The sequence below is a fragment of the Monopterus albus genome, unplaced genomic scaffold, assembly GCF_001952655.1.
Source record: "Monopterus albus unplaced genomic scaffold, M_albus_1.0 scaffold202.1, whole genome shotgun sequence".
Classification (NCBI taxonomy): Eukaryota; Metazoa; Chordata; class Actinopteri; order Synbranchiformes; family Synbranchidae; genus Monopterus; species Monopterus albus.
Window position 1 is genome coordinate 686630 of NW_018128082.1, and position 17437 is coordinate 704066.

Consider the following 17437-nt stretch of genomic DNA (forward strand, 5'->3'; position numbering starts at 1 on the left):
ACCTTTTGTTTGAATCTCCTCATAATCCACTGCTGGCACCGTATCATACAATCAGGGCATGTTTTCTTATTAACAGTATAAAAACTGCTCTGTAAATAAAGGTCAATGAACAATGAATTATGCAGAAACGTTGGTCAAGGTAAATGTTGGATGTCCTTGACGTTGCCCCTGATTACAGATGGTAGGCGCGACTTGGCAATTCGATCACAATCGCAGACTGGGAACTATGTGCTGTGAGTTAATCAGCTGCTGCTGCTTTGTTTTCATGCCGTATAATTACACACAACACCTGAATGCTCATCTAAACCCGGGCAGCGAAGGACACTTACACTATATACAACACACACGGATACACAGACCGCTTGGAAATGTAGCAGTGACCCAGAAGCAACATCAATTCATAGATATTGATAATCAATAAAGCTCTTGTGGGGTAGAGAGACTGGAGAAAGCGATACTGCTGCCGATGCTCAAAAGTGTGACAGTAGCAGATACAGCAACACTGGTGCTGCATCAGGAGGATATTAACTCACTGGACAGTGATAGTAAATGGTTTGAAATAATTAAAAGAGTTCAAATTAAATGCCTCAACTTTAATGTATATAAAAAAAAAATGAGGTTAAAATACCAGCAAAATCAAATTAAATGAACCTTTCCGCTTTCCGTAAAATATAGGCCATCGTTTTCAAAAACTGTTGCTCATCTTACAGTGTCAAGGACCAAATGACTCATTTCACCAGATATTCCCATGATGTCCCTCCGGCAGAGCCCAGTCACTTGCAAAGGAAAACTCATTTCAGCAGTGAGTGGCCTGTCCACCATCTTATTATTTTGGCCACTGCTCACAGCTTCACCTTCAGGCTCAGGTCCCTGTTTGCCACAAAACTTTGGGACTGCGTCATGTCAAGCCACCTGTGGCCCTCCGTCACGAACACAACCTGAAATATGTCCTCTAATTTCCTGTTCTGAAAGTAGCTCATGTAAAAAGTAATGTCAGGTTTTGTGTTTTATTGTTATAAATAGCCTCGTTATAAAAACCTCACAAAAACAACTGTATATTTTGCTTTTATTTAAGATTCACTGATTATCATTTTATCTTCTAATAATGAATTGAATGGTTCATCGCTAATACTGTGACTGATTCTGAAGTGCACCTATATCATGTATCTATTGTTTTTAATCCTTATTTTCTTGTTAAAGTATTTTCAGCTGCATCTCTTTGCATGAAAAGAACTGTAGTAGGTAATAGTAATAATTATTGTTCCTGTTAGCTACAGTATGCAAGCGGTCATTAAAGCAAGCACATAAAGTGCAAGAGCTGAGAGGATAATTGCAGGCCTTTTAAAATTTGTTTTGGTTAATATGAGAATGATTATTTTAGATGTGGGCGTGAGGTAAGAGGGGTGCTTAGAAGCATTTAACTGTTGAGGAGCCTCACTGAAGCTCCTCAACACCGCCCATTCAGCCCCAGTTTATATTTCACTCAGCCTATTCCTCTTTCATGAGGACTCAGCGTGATAACTCAGGCTCGGCTCTAGTGTTTGTTGTCTCCCCGGCAGGCCACACGCCGGCTGTCGGGGCTCAGCATCACTGGCTTGAGACGTTCTCCTCACTCCACTCAGCAGGAGCCTGGCTGCTCTGCTCAGATGTTTACAGATACACTCATCCTCAAAATCTTCCTCTCAGCACAATCCTCAACTGCAGGAGGCGTCCAGATAGAGGATTTGTCCTCATGGTCTGTGATGTTAGTGTTTTACAGGATGTGAAAGATGGAATGAGCTGTGACCTTCTTTATTTGCACCAAAATATCATCTGTGTTGTTGGAAATGTTGGTCGGGGTGCTTAACTCTAACGCCTCCTCAGTTTAATATGAATGACTTCTATCTATTAAGTATAGTTTCTTCACTTAGTCCTTAGAGAACTAAAATCTTTTGGAAGTCTGTTTTTAACAGCTTGGTGTCTACTGATGAGTTATAATCTTAATTCTATAATGCAAAATTAATGTGAATGTGTGGTTGTGTTCTGTATTGTGCTGTAACTGTGGCCAGGTCTCTCTTAAGCTCAGTGGGACCTTAACTTGATAAAATTAAATGAAATAAGGAGGAAAGAAACAAAGGTGTATTCAGTGTTGGATCGATTAGAGGTATTTTACCAAACCATTTACCAAAGTAAATAACCTCAGCCATCTGTCTGACAACCTGAGGTCTGGAGCTGCAGTATGTGAAACCTCATTTAGTGCCCAGAATGGAGAGGGTTCATCTCACGGGGAACATTTCTGTGGTCAGTTAATTTCATGGCTATCTAGCTATTTGATTTTGATGTGTCGGATTGCTTCTTCATGGTTGTGAATGGATAAGAGGCTGTGGTGTCACCCAAAGGCGACACATGTTAACGGCATTAACTTGCAAACATGGAAGACAATCGGTACGTTCTTGTTTTTAGATACAATATCAAAACAAAATGAGTCACATTTCAGTTTCAAAGTATCAACAGGTCATGGTTTGCACACTTTCTCTTTTTTGTTTGTCTCTTTCCATATTTCTCAGTGTCCCCGTCGGTCTATGTTGCTCTTTCACCGTTTCGTACAAATTGTCTGCAGCCCTGATGAATTGTTTTTCATAACTCTGTTCACAAGGGTGGCAGTATCTCCACAGGAAAGCAACACCACTGAGTCAGAACACCGGCAGCTATTACTCACCAGACCTGATGAGGCCAGAAAACTATTCTTTTGCCAAGAGACAAAGTGCTCATCTGTGTGAAACTGGCTTTTGGTTTCATGGCTGTTGAGCCCCCTCTGATGACCACGTCTGGAGAATGAAGAACACTGTTTTGTTAAGCTTCTTATTTTGACTAAAATAAGGATTTGATGAAGTTCATATTAAGGACTAGCTCGTTATTCTTTTGATGAACCTGATTTTGTTGACATTTTAATTTTATTTAAGATGGTGGGAGGAATCAAGTGCCCCCTGGATGTACAAAATAATAAAGGTGCAGATTGTGTATTTCACAATAGTCTGGCACCATCAGCTATTTACACAGTGAACACAGCAAATTTACAGCACAAACTGAAAAAACACTAATCGTCACTAATTAAAACCAGATCCTAACAGTTGGTATAAACTTGTGGTTTGGACCAAACTGCAAACCAATCCCTCCTTTATCAGATTCCCTTTTGCTTCTTCATCCTTTGTATTTGACTCCTGTCTTCACTTTGTCTCACCTACCAGGGTGGTGGTGAATGCTAGTGGAGCTCCAGTGCTGTGGCGTGTGAATGAAGACGGTTTCCACCGTCCCTCCATTTTGAATGGCACCGTGATGTGGTTCCTGCAGGCCCCTGATGGACTGGTGGTACCGGACCACTCACTGCCACTGGGACAGAACTACTTTCTCAGTAAGATGTCTCAGATTTCCTATGAAGGTTTCCAAAGAGGATTTCAGAAAGAAATGGGTTGGAGGCTATGAGAACTAACAAAGCTGATAATCTAAACTAAAGCTCTTTCAGTAGATTTATGGTCAGAGAAACCCATCTTATAAAGTTACAACACTATTTCTGCGAAAATGAAAATAGGCAGCACAACAGAGTTGATAGAGGTAAAACTTTTACCTTCTTATAAGACTGTTTGAAGAGAACTCGGGATGAAGATCATTCAGTCTAAATTGTTGTTGAGCCAGTGTAGTGAAACACCACGGCTGACAGAATTCTCTCCAAAACAGAAGTGTGATTGGATAAATGTGGGTTTTGTGTTCATTACTTGGCATCATCATGCAGCTGCTAAAACAGAATGGCCATCCAACAACTGACCATCCTAACGCCATTATGTGGTTTATGGAGAATGTGTTAATTAAAGGCTTAAAACTATGATGGGTCACTGACCACAATAACAAACATGTTAATTAAAATAATAATAAGTCGCACAAATTGAAAAATAGTTGATAAGTCTGGATGTATTCATCAAATCTGTCATATCTTTGTTAAAATAATACAATATATAGAGAAGACAATTCTGTCTTATTAATATTGTCATTATCTCTGTTTTATCATCTAACTTTTATGATAGTTTATCCAACAACCAGAATGAAGGTGAATTGGAAACTGAATTTCCTCCAAATAGGTCATTTACAACTGAGCCAAAAACTTGTGAGGATCAGTGCATTTAATTGAATGAGCTGTATTTACGTTTGCATATATGAGTCAGAAAATCATATTTGCATATTAACATATTTTGTTTATATTCCATCTGTAGTTTAACACTGAGCTTCACACACAGATTGTGTGAAAGAGCACTCACACCAGTGTGCCAAAAACAGTAGCGTGAGATGCAGTGGGTGATGGAGGAGGGTAACTTGAGTCTCACTCTTTGGCTGAAGGGCTGCTTGACCTCTGTGTGTGTTCTACATACCTGGTGCTGTTTCACTACAATGCCTGTCAGCTGACCTTGACATGTTTTTGTAACTGGCAACACAGAGAGAGAGAGATGGGAGAGATGAAGATAGGAAAGGGTTTGGGTGAAAGGAGAGGTTGCAGAAGGAAGAGAAGCCTGAAGGTCAAACTGCAAGGTGGAGACGGCCTCTTGTTCACAGGCACAAAACTTGCATTTACACCTGATTGTAAGTGTGTGGTATGTGTGCGACCCTGCATACATGCTGGGAAAATCTGTGTAAAGCTTCGGTAAGAAGGGAGGAGCAGTGCAGTGACGGAGCATTTCCTTCTTATCACAACACTGTGTCTGAATGTTGGCAATGTGCTTGTTATACTTTGGGGTAGTGACTCTGCAGGTTCAATGTGCACTGTCATTGAGCTGACGGTCATTTGGTCAGGGTTGCCAGAGGAGCACGCACTGTTTTATCAATCCTCTGATTGGCTGAGGAGCTTCCGTCTTCAGTGTCTTATCACCGGTGGACTCACATCAGGGTCTGAAAAATGGCAGTTAAAGTTCACTATGAGGCTATTTTTACCCAAGTACCCGTGCAGCTGTCAGCTTTGATTGAAGATATAATAAGAGGTGTTCTGAACTTACAGACCCAGAGAGAGACAAGAAGGAGAGAGACACTGTATTTTTGTCACAATAAAGACCTGCCTGCATCAGCTCTTAATAGTTTGAGCCACATGGGTGTTTATCTTTTTAGCAGTAAGGTTTACTTTTCAGCAAAGAAACGGGTCATAAAATATGTGATAACAAGATTAAAAGTCTTCAGCCATGCTAGCTGCTCTATGAGGTGGAACAAGTATAACATTTGCCATATTAAAGTAAAGTGCTATATAAATAAAGTATTATTATTATTATTATTATATTCACCATGTTAGGAATAGATGAAAATACTTTGTTTTATACCTACTTAGCCATAAACCAAATTATGAAAGTGGATGATGGTGCTAGAATTAAAGTCAGAGGATCAAAAAATATATTACAATTCATCATTAGAGGGATATCAGCAACCCAAATGTCATGGCATTTCTTTCAATAATCGTGATAACATTTCACTCAAAATCACAAATGTCAATTTCATGATAATATGAGAGGGAAAATCACCAAAGTTAGTAGGATTTGTCCTCTGTCTGTGCACAGTTTCACGTCGGTGTATCTGAGAGTTGTTGCGATATTTCATTCAAGACTGAAGTGGAGGACAAGCTGACCAGACAGACCCACATCCACAGTGCCAGTCGCTAGCAGCAAATAGCAAGTTCAAATAGCTGTTTGCTTGCAAGTTATTGTTAAATTAGAATCTTCTCTCCACAGACATCAGTATTGCACATCTGCCGTCGTGGAACAAATTATTAAAACCTCACTGTGTGATACATGAATACAAATGGTACATGAATATTTAATAAGGCTCTCAACTCTTCTGTGGTAGGTGTGCTGCGTGTGGGCACACCCACAGCCCCCGAGGTCACCCTGCGTCTCAACCTAACAGTGAAGGCCAGCAGCTGCGTGGAGCCCGGCAGCAGCTTCAGTGACCCTCAGTGCTCTGGGAAAGGCAAATGTATCACGCAGCCCTCTGAGGTGAGAGATAAGAGATACTGTAAAATCATCCAAACACGAGATGTTTCTCATCAAGATATCATTTGATCTTTAGTGTGAATAAAACTGAAAGGCACAGGAGAAGCATCTTGCAGTGTCATTTTTTTTTTACTTGAAAAGGAAATCTTATAGGAGGCTCAAATAGAAATTAGAATAGCGAGGCAACATATCACATTCACCTGATAGCAGAGCAGATAAAAGAACCAAAGTCTGAACACAATGCCACAAACTACTGCAGTGCAGCAGAATTATGTGCTATTATTTTATTGAAATTCTGAGGAGATGAAAATGCATGTGGGTCGGCTTGAAAATAAGATGATCGTATTAAATCTCTGAAGACAGAGCAAAAGCCCAGCTACAACAAGAGAAGAAGCACCTGACACCCTTTGGTCTGGACTACACTGAACTAAAAGAGATGCAGCAGCAGTGACTTTCAGTGACTGTGCTAAAGAATTAACAGTGTAGCCAGCAAGGACATTTCTCTTATGATCCTTCCCCTCTCTGTTTGAGAGAATCAGACTGTGTCACTGCTGCTTGTTACTAAATTATTTTACAGTTTGCAATCTCATTTCTTTTCCATTTGTTCCACCTTTAAGGCTCATTGATTTGGCTTGTGAAATTTGTGTGCGCTTGTGTTTCGCAGAGCACTTTCTTCTGCGAGTGTGAGGATGGCTACACTGGGATCTTCTGTGAGGAGTACGACGCCTGCCACCACAGGCCTTGCCGCAACAACAGCACCTGCACCGATGTTAGACAGGGAGATGAAGGGCGGAACTTCACATGCAACTGTGCACCAGGTGTGTTTGTGTACGTTACTCAGTTAGATTCTTAATAATGTATGGTTTAGAACTAGGGGTTTAATTATTTTTTTTACATGTATTTCAGATGTATTTCAAATATGCCACCCCTCTGCCCCCTTGACCAGATGTCATAAAAAGTGGTCTGATAGACCATCCATGTGATTTTCAGGTTATGAAGGGGAGCGTTGCCAGTCGCTGGTTGACCGTTGCCTCTCTCAGCCCTGTAAGAACGGAGCTACTTGCATCAGCAGCCTGCCTGGGCCCAGGTGCTACTGTCCTGAAGGTATCATATGAACCCAGTCACTGCCCACTGGAACCAGTCTTTGTGTTCACTGGTATGTGTTTATGGTAGTCAGAAGGAATGAAGGAAGCAGCTAGAAATATATGGTTTGTATGCCTACAATAGAAGTGACTGCACAGCAATATAATGTCAGTTTAAAATATGAAGTACATTTTTAGGCAACATTTTTTCAAGGATGCAAATAAAATGTGTGATGTTTGACTTTTTGGTGAAAAAGAAAGAAAGACAGAGAAAGAATAACATACGGATTCAACAAAGTCTGTTCATCCTGCCTCGGTGTGCACATTTCTCTGCTGTCTGATTGCAATAATTATATGAACACTCTGTGTATCTGTGCCACTTAGATGCTTAATTTAAACCTCCCTCCTCTATTCTAATTAGTCTTCATAGCTTCAATGACCTGCACTAACCTCTCTCGGGACATCTGTGGCCGCAAAGCTTCTGCCAAAACAACATTTCTCAATAGGAGCACATTGGTTTTTGATTACTTTACACTATGTACCAACAACAGTGTACAGAGACTGTGTCTACACACACATGTGCATATACAAAATACAGTGAAAACATTAGGTAACAATGGAAAATAAGGAGAAAAAAGAAACTGCAGATGGATGTGAAATCTGGCAGGAGGTCTGTTTCATTGTTGTAGGTACAGCTCCCCGTGGTCAGTTCATTGACTATATTGTTAATCTGCAGCTGGCAACAAAACAAGGTCTCCATCGAGGAAGAGAATTCATAATCCACTGCTTGTGTATTTATTTTTATAAGATGAGAAGAATAATTGTGAGAGCGGCAGTGAGAACCCTGCCAGCAGAGACTGTATTTACAGTAGAGGGCCTGTAAAATGTCTGACTTTCAGATAAGTACGTTTTAAATCTGTAACATTTCAGTGGGGGCAGGTTTTCTGTTTCATTGTTGGAAAGTCACTAATAGTTTGCAATTAATAATGAATTCCATTTAACTGTTTTAGATTTGGTGGCCTGGCGCTTGCTGTCATGGCTTACTGGGACACTAAAAACAAACAAGGAAATATATTATGTTTTTCTTATACAGATTAATGCTATAAAGTCAGCGCTGAAAAAGTGATGTGTTTGATATTGCAGCAGCAAAGGTTTGAAATAAATACACAAAAAAATCCCCAAACCTGGAAGTCAGGGTGAGTCTGCAGTAACTGACCAGAAAAAGATGTGAAATCAATAGAAAAGGTAGTTTCAGAATAGAACTCGCTGTTTAATGAGTGATCAATCAATAATTCAATCAGAACAACACTCACGCACTCCTGCAGGAGAGTACACACACACACACACACACACACACACACACACACACACACACACCACATAAACAAGTATCCCCCTTTTTCTTAACAGGTTTGGTTTGAGATTAATGTTTATGTGAATGTTAAACCACATTATTGTCTGTTCCAAGATGAGTATCAGAAATAAAGTGTTTATGGCTCTTATGAGCATGAAACTCCAGAAAACACAGGAAAGTCATTTACAGTGGCAAAAGCCAGTTTGTGTGTATGAGATGAGGAGGGATTTGCGTCCATACTGTGAACATATAAGAGGAGGATGTTTCAATACAGACAAATAATGAAAAGTAGAAAAAATACTTTTCATCCAGTGATGTTTTTTTCCCCTCAGAGACAGAAAAGTCTAGAAATGTTAAAACAGATGATATTTAAGACTCTGTACAGCAGTGCCCTCCATAGATAAAGACATATAACCACACTCCAAAGGTGAAGTGTAGGTTACAGTATGATCCTGCACAGACACAAGCAATAGATTAAAACAGCTCTTCACTTGATAGTTTATTTTTGTTGGGATGTTACATTCATCACAACTTATTTTAGTGCAGTTTAGTCCATTTCCTGACTAACTTAATTTTAAAAGATACCACTGACATCTCTGGGCAGAAGTGTAGAATCAGACACTAATGAACCACACCGCTCTCTGAAGTCAATCCTGCACAAACACTATTAATAATAGGAATGTGCTCAAGAAAATGTGCGCTGTCTGCCACACTGATATTAAGTTTCTTTCACTTTCAAGCATTTACTATATCTTCCTCTCTCCTGTTCTTTCACTCTCTCTCACACACACTGACACCAGAGAAAGTGTGAGTGTCAGTGCTGTGACTGCCTCGAGTCAGAACTAGCGGGGCGGGGGAGCGAGTGGGCCAGCTAAATTTAACGTGTTCACTCTTTTGAATCTTGGCAGGTTTGAATGCCTGCCAGCCATGTCACAATGTGTGTGTGCACCTTTAGATATACTGTATGTGCATACAAATAAACATATAAAAGAGGAAGACAGAGAGAAAAACCGAGCTCAAGACGTGAAAGCAATCAAAAAAAGTTCAGAGCAGATACGTTAAATGAAGATGAAAACCATGACAGATGCAAATTGTCATATTTACAGTATACAAAAAAACTTGTGTAGAGGTGTATGTTTGCATGTGGGTGAGCATCTGTGTGTATGCAAGCGTACAAGAGTGAGGATAAAGGGAGAAGAGATGAGAGAGGTTAGAAGGAGGCACAGGAAAAAGAAACAGATGAAGCAGAAACAGGCACAGAGAGTGAAAGAGAGAGCTTTGGGTGGGATTTTCCTCCGAAGGCTACAGATCCCTCCTGTCTCTCTGCAGCTGTCGAATGACCAATGTCGTCCTCACAGGGTGAAATAAAGTCTCGCAGATCAATAGATTCTTGAGATAAATACAGCTCAATAGAGTGCACTCTAATGCAGTCAACGCAGGTATTTACTGTGCTGTTCTCCATACGCACAGGGAGGTTTGTGCGTGTACAGAAGAGAGTCTCTGCTCTGTAGCACAGTGTCATGGGAGGTGAAGACAAAGGAGCAGAACCGGTGAAGAAAAGAGGCTATTTTTAGAGGAGCAGGATGGGTGAGTGTAGCAGAGGCTCACGAGCTAATGAGAGGAGGTGAAGAAGAAATCAGTACCTCACAGAGGGAAATGGAGTTTGCACACACAAACAGAGACAGGCGTTGTCACACTGAAAGCATGACAGAAACACATCCACCCTCCACCAGCAGTACTTTGTCTGGAACAGCAAAGGAGAAGGGATGAACTGCTTCGGCAGATTATGACTGGCACTCAGTATATTATATGATCGCCGGTGCTGCTCTCACCAGTGGTGGAAAGTACATTTACTTAAGTACTGTACTTGAGCACAATTTTGAGGTATCTGTACTTTACCTGAGTATTTTCATTTTGTGCCACCTCATACTTCGACTTCTCTACATTTTAGAGACAACTATTGCACTTTTACTCCATTACATTTATTTTAAAACTTTAGTTACTAGTTGCTTTTCAGAACCAGATTAAATTAAAGATTACAGTATAATCATGAGACTTTATTGATCTCAGGTAGACAATTCACAAGCTACCCAGCAGTATGTAAAGTACTTCAAATTATAAGTGTAGCTCCCTCTTTACCAGCTGCAACATAAAATGTGATGTGCACAATAATGCAGTGGTAATTACAGCTCAATAATATAATATACATTAATGATAAATGTGCCCTTCTGCATAATGAGTGCTTTTACTTTTAGTACTTTCAGTATGTTTTGATGCTAATACTTTGTACTTTTACTTAAGTAAGATTTTATATGTAGGACATTTACTTATATTAGAGTATTTTTTACACTGTGGTATTGCTCCTTTTGTTTAAGTAGGGGATCTGAGTACTTCTTCCACCACTGGCTCTCACAACATCTGCTTCTGTAAAACTGCACAGTCACAAGGCTTAAAGTAATAGTTTGGCATTTTAGGAAAGAGGTTTATTCACCATCAAAACTCATCACATGTTGAGTCTGTGAGCACATTTGCATTAAGAGGTGATCGTAGTGGGCTGAAGAGTGGGTGTAATTTCATGCCGTAAGAGATGGCACATATCATGCTGCACCAGTAAACACAACCCCTGCTGTGCCACTCTGCCTACCGTGTTACCACTAGGTTCATTTAAATCCTTGAAATGGCCACGTTTTAGTTTGAGATTTTGAGAAATAGTTGTATATAATATCAAGCATTTTCATCTTTCCAGAGCTTTTTCCATTTTCTTTCAGACATATGAGAGCTAGTGGTTTTGTAGGTACATAAACTATTGTTTTGGTTTCCCATGTTCCATTCTCGTCTCTGCCTTACCCCTCTCACAGGTTACCAGGGTGCTACATGTGAGCAGAAGGTGGACCCGTGTGCCTCTGGCCCTTGTCACAATAACGGCACATGCTACTCCCAGGGCCCCAGCCCCCTGGGGTTTGGCTGTAGTTGCACAGCAGGCTTCACCGGCCCTACATGCACCCAGCTGGTGGACTTCTGTGCCCTGAACCCCTGTGCTCATGGCGTCTGCCGCAGTGTGGGCAACAGCTACAGGTGTCTGTGTGTCCCAGGTGAGTCATCGTGTCAGACTTCTGTGGGCTTCACAGAGCCAGATGTGGTTGAATTGAGGTGGGACAGCTAACCTCAGTTTAATTGTTTGTTGTACAGAAACTAAATCATAACAAAAGAGTGTGTTAGATGACAAATTAGAATTGTCAGTATCACTTACAAATTTTATAAGAATGGATAAATCACTATGAGACAATGGGACCTTGAGTACAGACCAGAGCAGCCATTTCTTCCCCCTGTACAGCACTCACACGTGTGTGTGTGTGTGTGTGTGTGTGCGTGTGCGTGTGTGTGTGTGTGTGCGTGTGTGCATGCCTTTGTATTACTCACGGCTTGCCTACTTGTGGCCAAAAACTTTGGGAATAACTATGTCATTTTTATCACAGTTCGTGCTCACAAGGTCAAGAATCAAGAACAGAGAAAATTGGGGGGGGGGAATGCAAAATAGCATCAGGTCATGTATAATTTCAGCTCAGCTCTCAGACTTTTCAACAAGCAATGTTTACAACAGTTGCTTCCAAAGACATTAAGTCATTAGGGCCCACTGAGCCCTTGAACCCCTGAGCCTGTGCTTAATACGCTTATTCAGAAATCCATCCACTTTGATTTGATCTGATTTCTGCTTTGTCCATATCAATACTTGAAATCCTGCTTTATAAGCTGCATTTAATAGTCGGTGATAACACTGGTTCAGGCTTAGCGTAGCAGTAAATATCGTGTGGCTGAATGCTGAGTTGTTTTTAGATGGGATTGTTGTGGTGCTCATGCTGATGCCTCTGTGATGAAATCATTTCAGTGGAATGATGGCTTGTCTTGCAATTACCTTGCTGGGATGGTGAGAGAGATGAATTTCCTAGTGAACATAATTTGACACTCGCTCCTCCTGCTCTCTGTCTTTCAGTCAAATGTATAAGCCAGTCACCGTCTCGATCTCTTATTTGATGTTTGCATTCATTCATCTGCATCAGCAGCGTCTACACAACATCCATCCATCCATTATCCTGTAGAGGGTCGGCGGGTGTGGGGGCTGGAGCCAGTCCCAGCCAACACTGGGTGAGAGGCAGGGTACACCCTGAATATGGGCATGTTTACAATATATCGTCACATTTTAGTCTCTGCTGAGCACAGAACAATTGCTACAGCGCATGTGTGTTCTTTCATTTATTGATCTGAATTTTTAATGATATCTAAGCTTTGAAGTGTTTGTTTTATAAAGGCATAAAAAGTGTTTCTAAATACCTGAACTACAATAAGATTTATTGCTTGAGCTGATGATCTCGCACTACTTTATATTCTTCAGCTTTGTTTAAATGAGTTCACCTTTGCTGTGTTGAGGTGTCTATTGCGTTCAGTTATTCAGATATTTCTTTCACCACAGCTTCGGTCTTACTTTCTCTATTTTGCATTTTGTTTCTATTTTTTTCCTCTTTGTCCTTTTGTCCTTATCTTCATGCTGTTCACCTCATTTCACCCATCCGCTGTTGTCGAGTTGCCATGGAGAAGCAGTTACTTTGCAAGTGTATGTGTGTCTCCCAATTTATTGTTTGTGTCTATGACTATGCAGATGGTGCCATCCAATCAAATGTCTCTACTCAGATGCCCCTGTCTAATGGGATTGCGTAATGTGCAATTAGCGTCCCAGAGATTACAGCGAGCATGCGAAGTTTTGGACTAAAATGGACCTTTTCTCCACCTCATCAGAATGACAGCTGGTCTCTTAGATATAAGTGTGTGTGTAAGAGCACATGAATACAGCAGTTTGTGTACTTGTCTGCCTTGTGTAAGTGTGTGGATGTGTAAATGCCTGCTGGTTGTCTGAAAGGAGCTTGCTGGGGAGCTGATATGTAGAAGGATCCAACCTCCAGTTTCCTGTAATCCAGCTCAGAGGCTGCCAGGCCACCAGCCACCCCACAGAAAGCAGGCTGAATCTTGGAAAGGCATTTGACATTTCACTGGCATTCAACAGAGAGGACCCTGGAGGCCCTAACTGAGCTCCTTGTTAACCCCCACCCCCAAACACATGGTAGCTGTGGCCCATGGACAGTTTGTTGAAACTTCAGTGAGTGCTGGGACCAAAGTGAGAATTGTAGTCAGTTAAAGTTGGAGCAGAGCTAATGAAAACAGATTGCTTGTCAAGTGAAGACTGAAGAGACATTGGTCTGCTGGTGATTTTGGCCATCCATTATCTATACCGCTCATTCCTGAACAGGGTTGCAGGGGGGCTGGAGACTATCACAGCTGACAGCGAGAGGCGGGGTCCACCTTGGACAGGTCGCCAGTTTATCACAGGGCTGACATGTAGACAAACAACCACACACATTCACTCCTACGGGCAATTTAGTCACCATTCAACCTAAGCTGCATGTCTTTGGACTGTGCGATGAAGCCAGAGTACCTGGAGAGAACCCATGCAGGCACAGGGAGAACATGCAAACAGTTATTGATGGGTTTAAATACACATGCAGAGTATGTTTATTGTAGGAGAGTATTATAAGACATTCAGACAAACACACTGGCTTCAAAATGATATACTGCCACTCATGTTATCCTGCAGCGTTTGCCTAAATCTTTGTTTACATAACCAGCACATGTGCTGAAGCAGTGCGAACTAAACAGATATCATTAGCTACAGCACATTCTCTGTTAACATACTATTCATTACCTCCAACCTCGGTTTGTCCACAGTATAACTAAAGAAGTAATGAATGGATTTTGCTGATTTTTTGTTTTGTTTTGTTTTGTTTTGTGAAGAGGTAGGTTATGGCCCCTGGAACAATCCATTAGATTTTATGATGATCTAGATTATTGTCCAGATTCTGGAATTTTTAAAGGATTCATCCCCATTGTAAGATAGGACCAATTTCGATATTTTTGCTTCTAACGCCATATATATAATGCCTACAGTTCTTGGACAAAAGTTCATCCAGTAAGATCTACCACACACTGATCTGGATCCAAGTAATATTATGGATTTGCTGATCCAGAATGTTCCCATTTATAGGGCTCACTGAGAACTCACCACTGTGGAACAAGAAATATTGCTACAAACTTGCAACTAGCAGCAAATTGTAGCTGAAATTTGGCTGATTCATTAGAGGGTCAACAAGTTTAGCATATCTTCAAGAAGCTGCTGAGCTAGAGCCAAAGAAAATCACCATTAGTGAAATATTGTTTTTTTTTTTAAATATCTTTCAAACTAACAACGATATCAATGTGACTCCAAATGCTAAGGAGGGGTTTTCATAGTCAAAGAATCATACTGTGAGGGTCAAACTGTCATGGGACTATTGCTTCTAGGTGTAATGGCACTATGGGGACAGTGATCAGCATGGCTGAGCTTTGCGATCTCTGAATGCTGCTCACTTATACTTTTTTCCTTTTATATTCTAGCAATACTGATGAGAAAGATTGTCTGTTACATGTGCATGGACCATGTTTGTAGATGTTGTCAGACTTATTCTGCCTCAGTACACAGCTGCCATCCTATGGAAAACACAGAGCACTGCATTTCATTAGACGTTATGCTCCATCACAGTGAAACTCAGTGCCAAAACACTGGACTTGCAACAGATTCATACACTTAGAATTAATGACTTGTCTCTGTAGTTCAGTGGTGTTGTATTTGTATCTAGCGAGAGCCAAATTGCATTGTTAGTTGTTGTGTTGTCTTGTGCACATTTGTCTGATTTTTGCTGTGGCTCAAGAAGTACATTAATCAAAAATGTATGTAGGACATCCATGATCATATAATAATTTGTGTAATACTATATACAGGCAACCAAACAATCCTTCTTTGAGTGCAAGGTGTATATGAAATGACAGCTCAGGCACAGGTACAGGTAATACAAAGGCTGGACATTTGTGGAGTGGTTAAAAAAATTAGTTTTAATGACTCCAACCTTAGTGTACAGTATGTAAACTTCTGACTTCAGCTGTATACTGTGTGTATTTGTGTTTTCCATTAAGGCTACCATGGCTTGTACTGTGAGGAGGAGTACAATGAATGTCTGTCTGCACCCTGCCAGAACTATGCCACCTGTAGGGATCTTATCAATGCTTATGAGTGTGTCTGCACGCCACAGTTTGAAGGTATGTACACATGTACAGTCAGAACAGAAAGTACTCAGACCCTTTGAAGGTTTCCACATGTTATGTTTCAGACTCATCTTAAAATGGACTCACTTAGATAAATTTCTTCATCAATCTATATACAGTACTCCACAATGACAAAGTGAACAGCTTTAAACAGCTTGCAAAATTCCAAAAAATGATGTCATGAATTCTGATTGGCTAATTGACATCATGGATGTATTTTAAGATCTGGGTTGTGTCTGAATATTTCTGTAAATGGGATATTTCAGTCTTTTATTTTTAATACATTTTCAAAATACTCAAAGCCTGTTTTCACTTTATCACTGTGGAGTGTGTGATTGAAGCACACATCCATGTATAGAGAAGCAAAGCTTCTCTATATTGTATTGTATATAGTTTCAGAGTACTAAACATGCAACAACATAAATGGTTATGGGTTTGCTGTGTATGTGTCCGTGCAGGCAAACACTGTGAAATCTATAAGGATCCATGTCTGAGGATGCACTGTCAGAATGGAGGCCGCTGTGAGAGTGCAGGACTTAACGCTTCCTGCGCCTGCCCATCTGGATATTTGGGTGAGCACCAGCACCAGTCTGATAACCAGTACACTAGCTGTCTATTAATATCATTTTCCTCATGAGAAAAATGGACGTCACTACATGGAAACCACCTTAAAAATCAACTTCATTGGTTTGCCATTAAGGACTCAAAAATATAGAGTTGGCCAACTAATTCTATATTTTTTGATTTCTGAAATAATAGCGACACATTATAATCTTGCATTTTGATGTTAAACCCTGAAATGTTCCTGGGTTTGAAAACAACTGCACCAGGAGTCAGAACACTGTAACCCATCAGCCTCAGTTTCTGCTCTTGGTTTTGTTTCTCTCTCTGTGACTGATTGCAACCTCACCTGGGTTTCTCAGGGGACAAATGTGAGGTCGATGTCAACGAGTGTGAAAGCAACCCGTGTCACCATGGAGGCACCTGCATTGACCAATCAAATGGCTTCACCTGTCACTGTCCACCTGGCTGGGTAGGCCCCAGCTGTGAGATCCGTAAGTCGGCCTATCACCGAAAATATGTTCAGGTATTAATCTAAAAAGAGATGTGTGTAAAGATGTACTGTATACTTCTCTGTGTGTGTGTGTCAGACCTGCAGTGGAAGCCAGCACACACTGAAGACACCCTGACCAACATGCCCCGCCACTCCCTCTACATCATCATTGGAGCACTGTGTGTGGCCTTCGTCCTCATGCTCATCATCCTTATTGTTGGCATCTGCCGCATCAGCCGCATTGAGTACCAGGGATCATCGCGCCACGCCTACCAGGAGTTCTACAACTGCCGCAGCATTGACAGCGAGTTCAGTAACGCCATCGCCTCCATCCGCCATGCCAGGTTGGTGGCAGGACTTGTATAAAGAGTGTTAACAACAAATTGTTAGACAGAAATAGGTTACCTATATAACTGACACTTCAGACACTACACTTTTGTATTCTTTGTCACTTGGTGCTATTTTTGTATTTACTAAAGGGAGCTAATGGCTGCTTTACATTCACCACACAGTTTACACATTTGCTTGGAAATTAGTCTTGCTATATTTTTTAAAAGACAATTTCTTTGATTTTACACTTAAAGGTTCACTACTGTAGAAGACAAAGACTATTGCAAATCACTGTACAGCTGCTTGGTTGTTCTTTAGCTTGATGATCGTATGAGACAGTCAGAAGCTACAGAACAAGTAAATAAGTGGACCTTCAACATTAAATCTGTTAAAGTGTCCCATTAATAACAATTTTTGTTTGCGCTTTTTCATC

General features: G+C 40.8%; 1 protein-coding gene across 1 annotated transcript in view; it reads left to right on the forward strand.

Moving 5' to 3' along the window:
• The window catches only part of dner (delta/notch-like EGF repeat containing), a 43871-nt gene that overhangs the window by 25035 nt on the left and 1399 nt on the right, over positions 1-17437 (forward strand). The window contains exons 5-13 of the mRNA XM_020618217.1: positions 3228-3391; positions 5854-6002; positions 6664-6817; positions 6990-7103; positions 11294-11527; positions 15492-15614; positions 16079-16192; positions 16544-16675; positions 16772-17018. Of these exons, the coding sequence (XP_020473873.1) occupies positions 3228-3391; positions 5854-6002; positions 6664-6817; positions 6990-7103; positions 11294-11527; positions 15492-15614; positions 16079-16192; positions 16544-16675; positions 16772-17018 (1431 nt within the window). The remainder of the gene's footprint in view (positions 1-3227; positions 3392-5853; positions 6003-6663; positions 6818-6989; positions 7104-11293; positions 11528-15491; positions 15615-16078; positions 16193-16543; positions 16676-16771; positions 17019-17437) is intronic.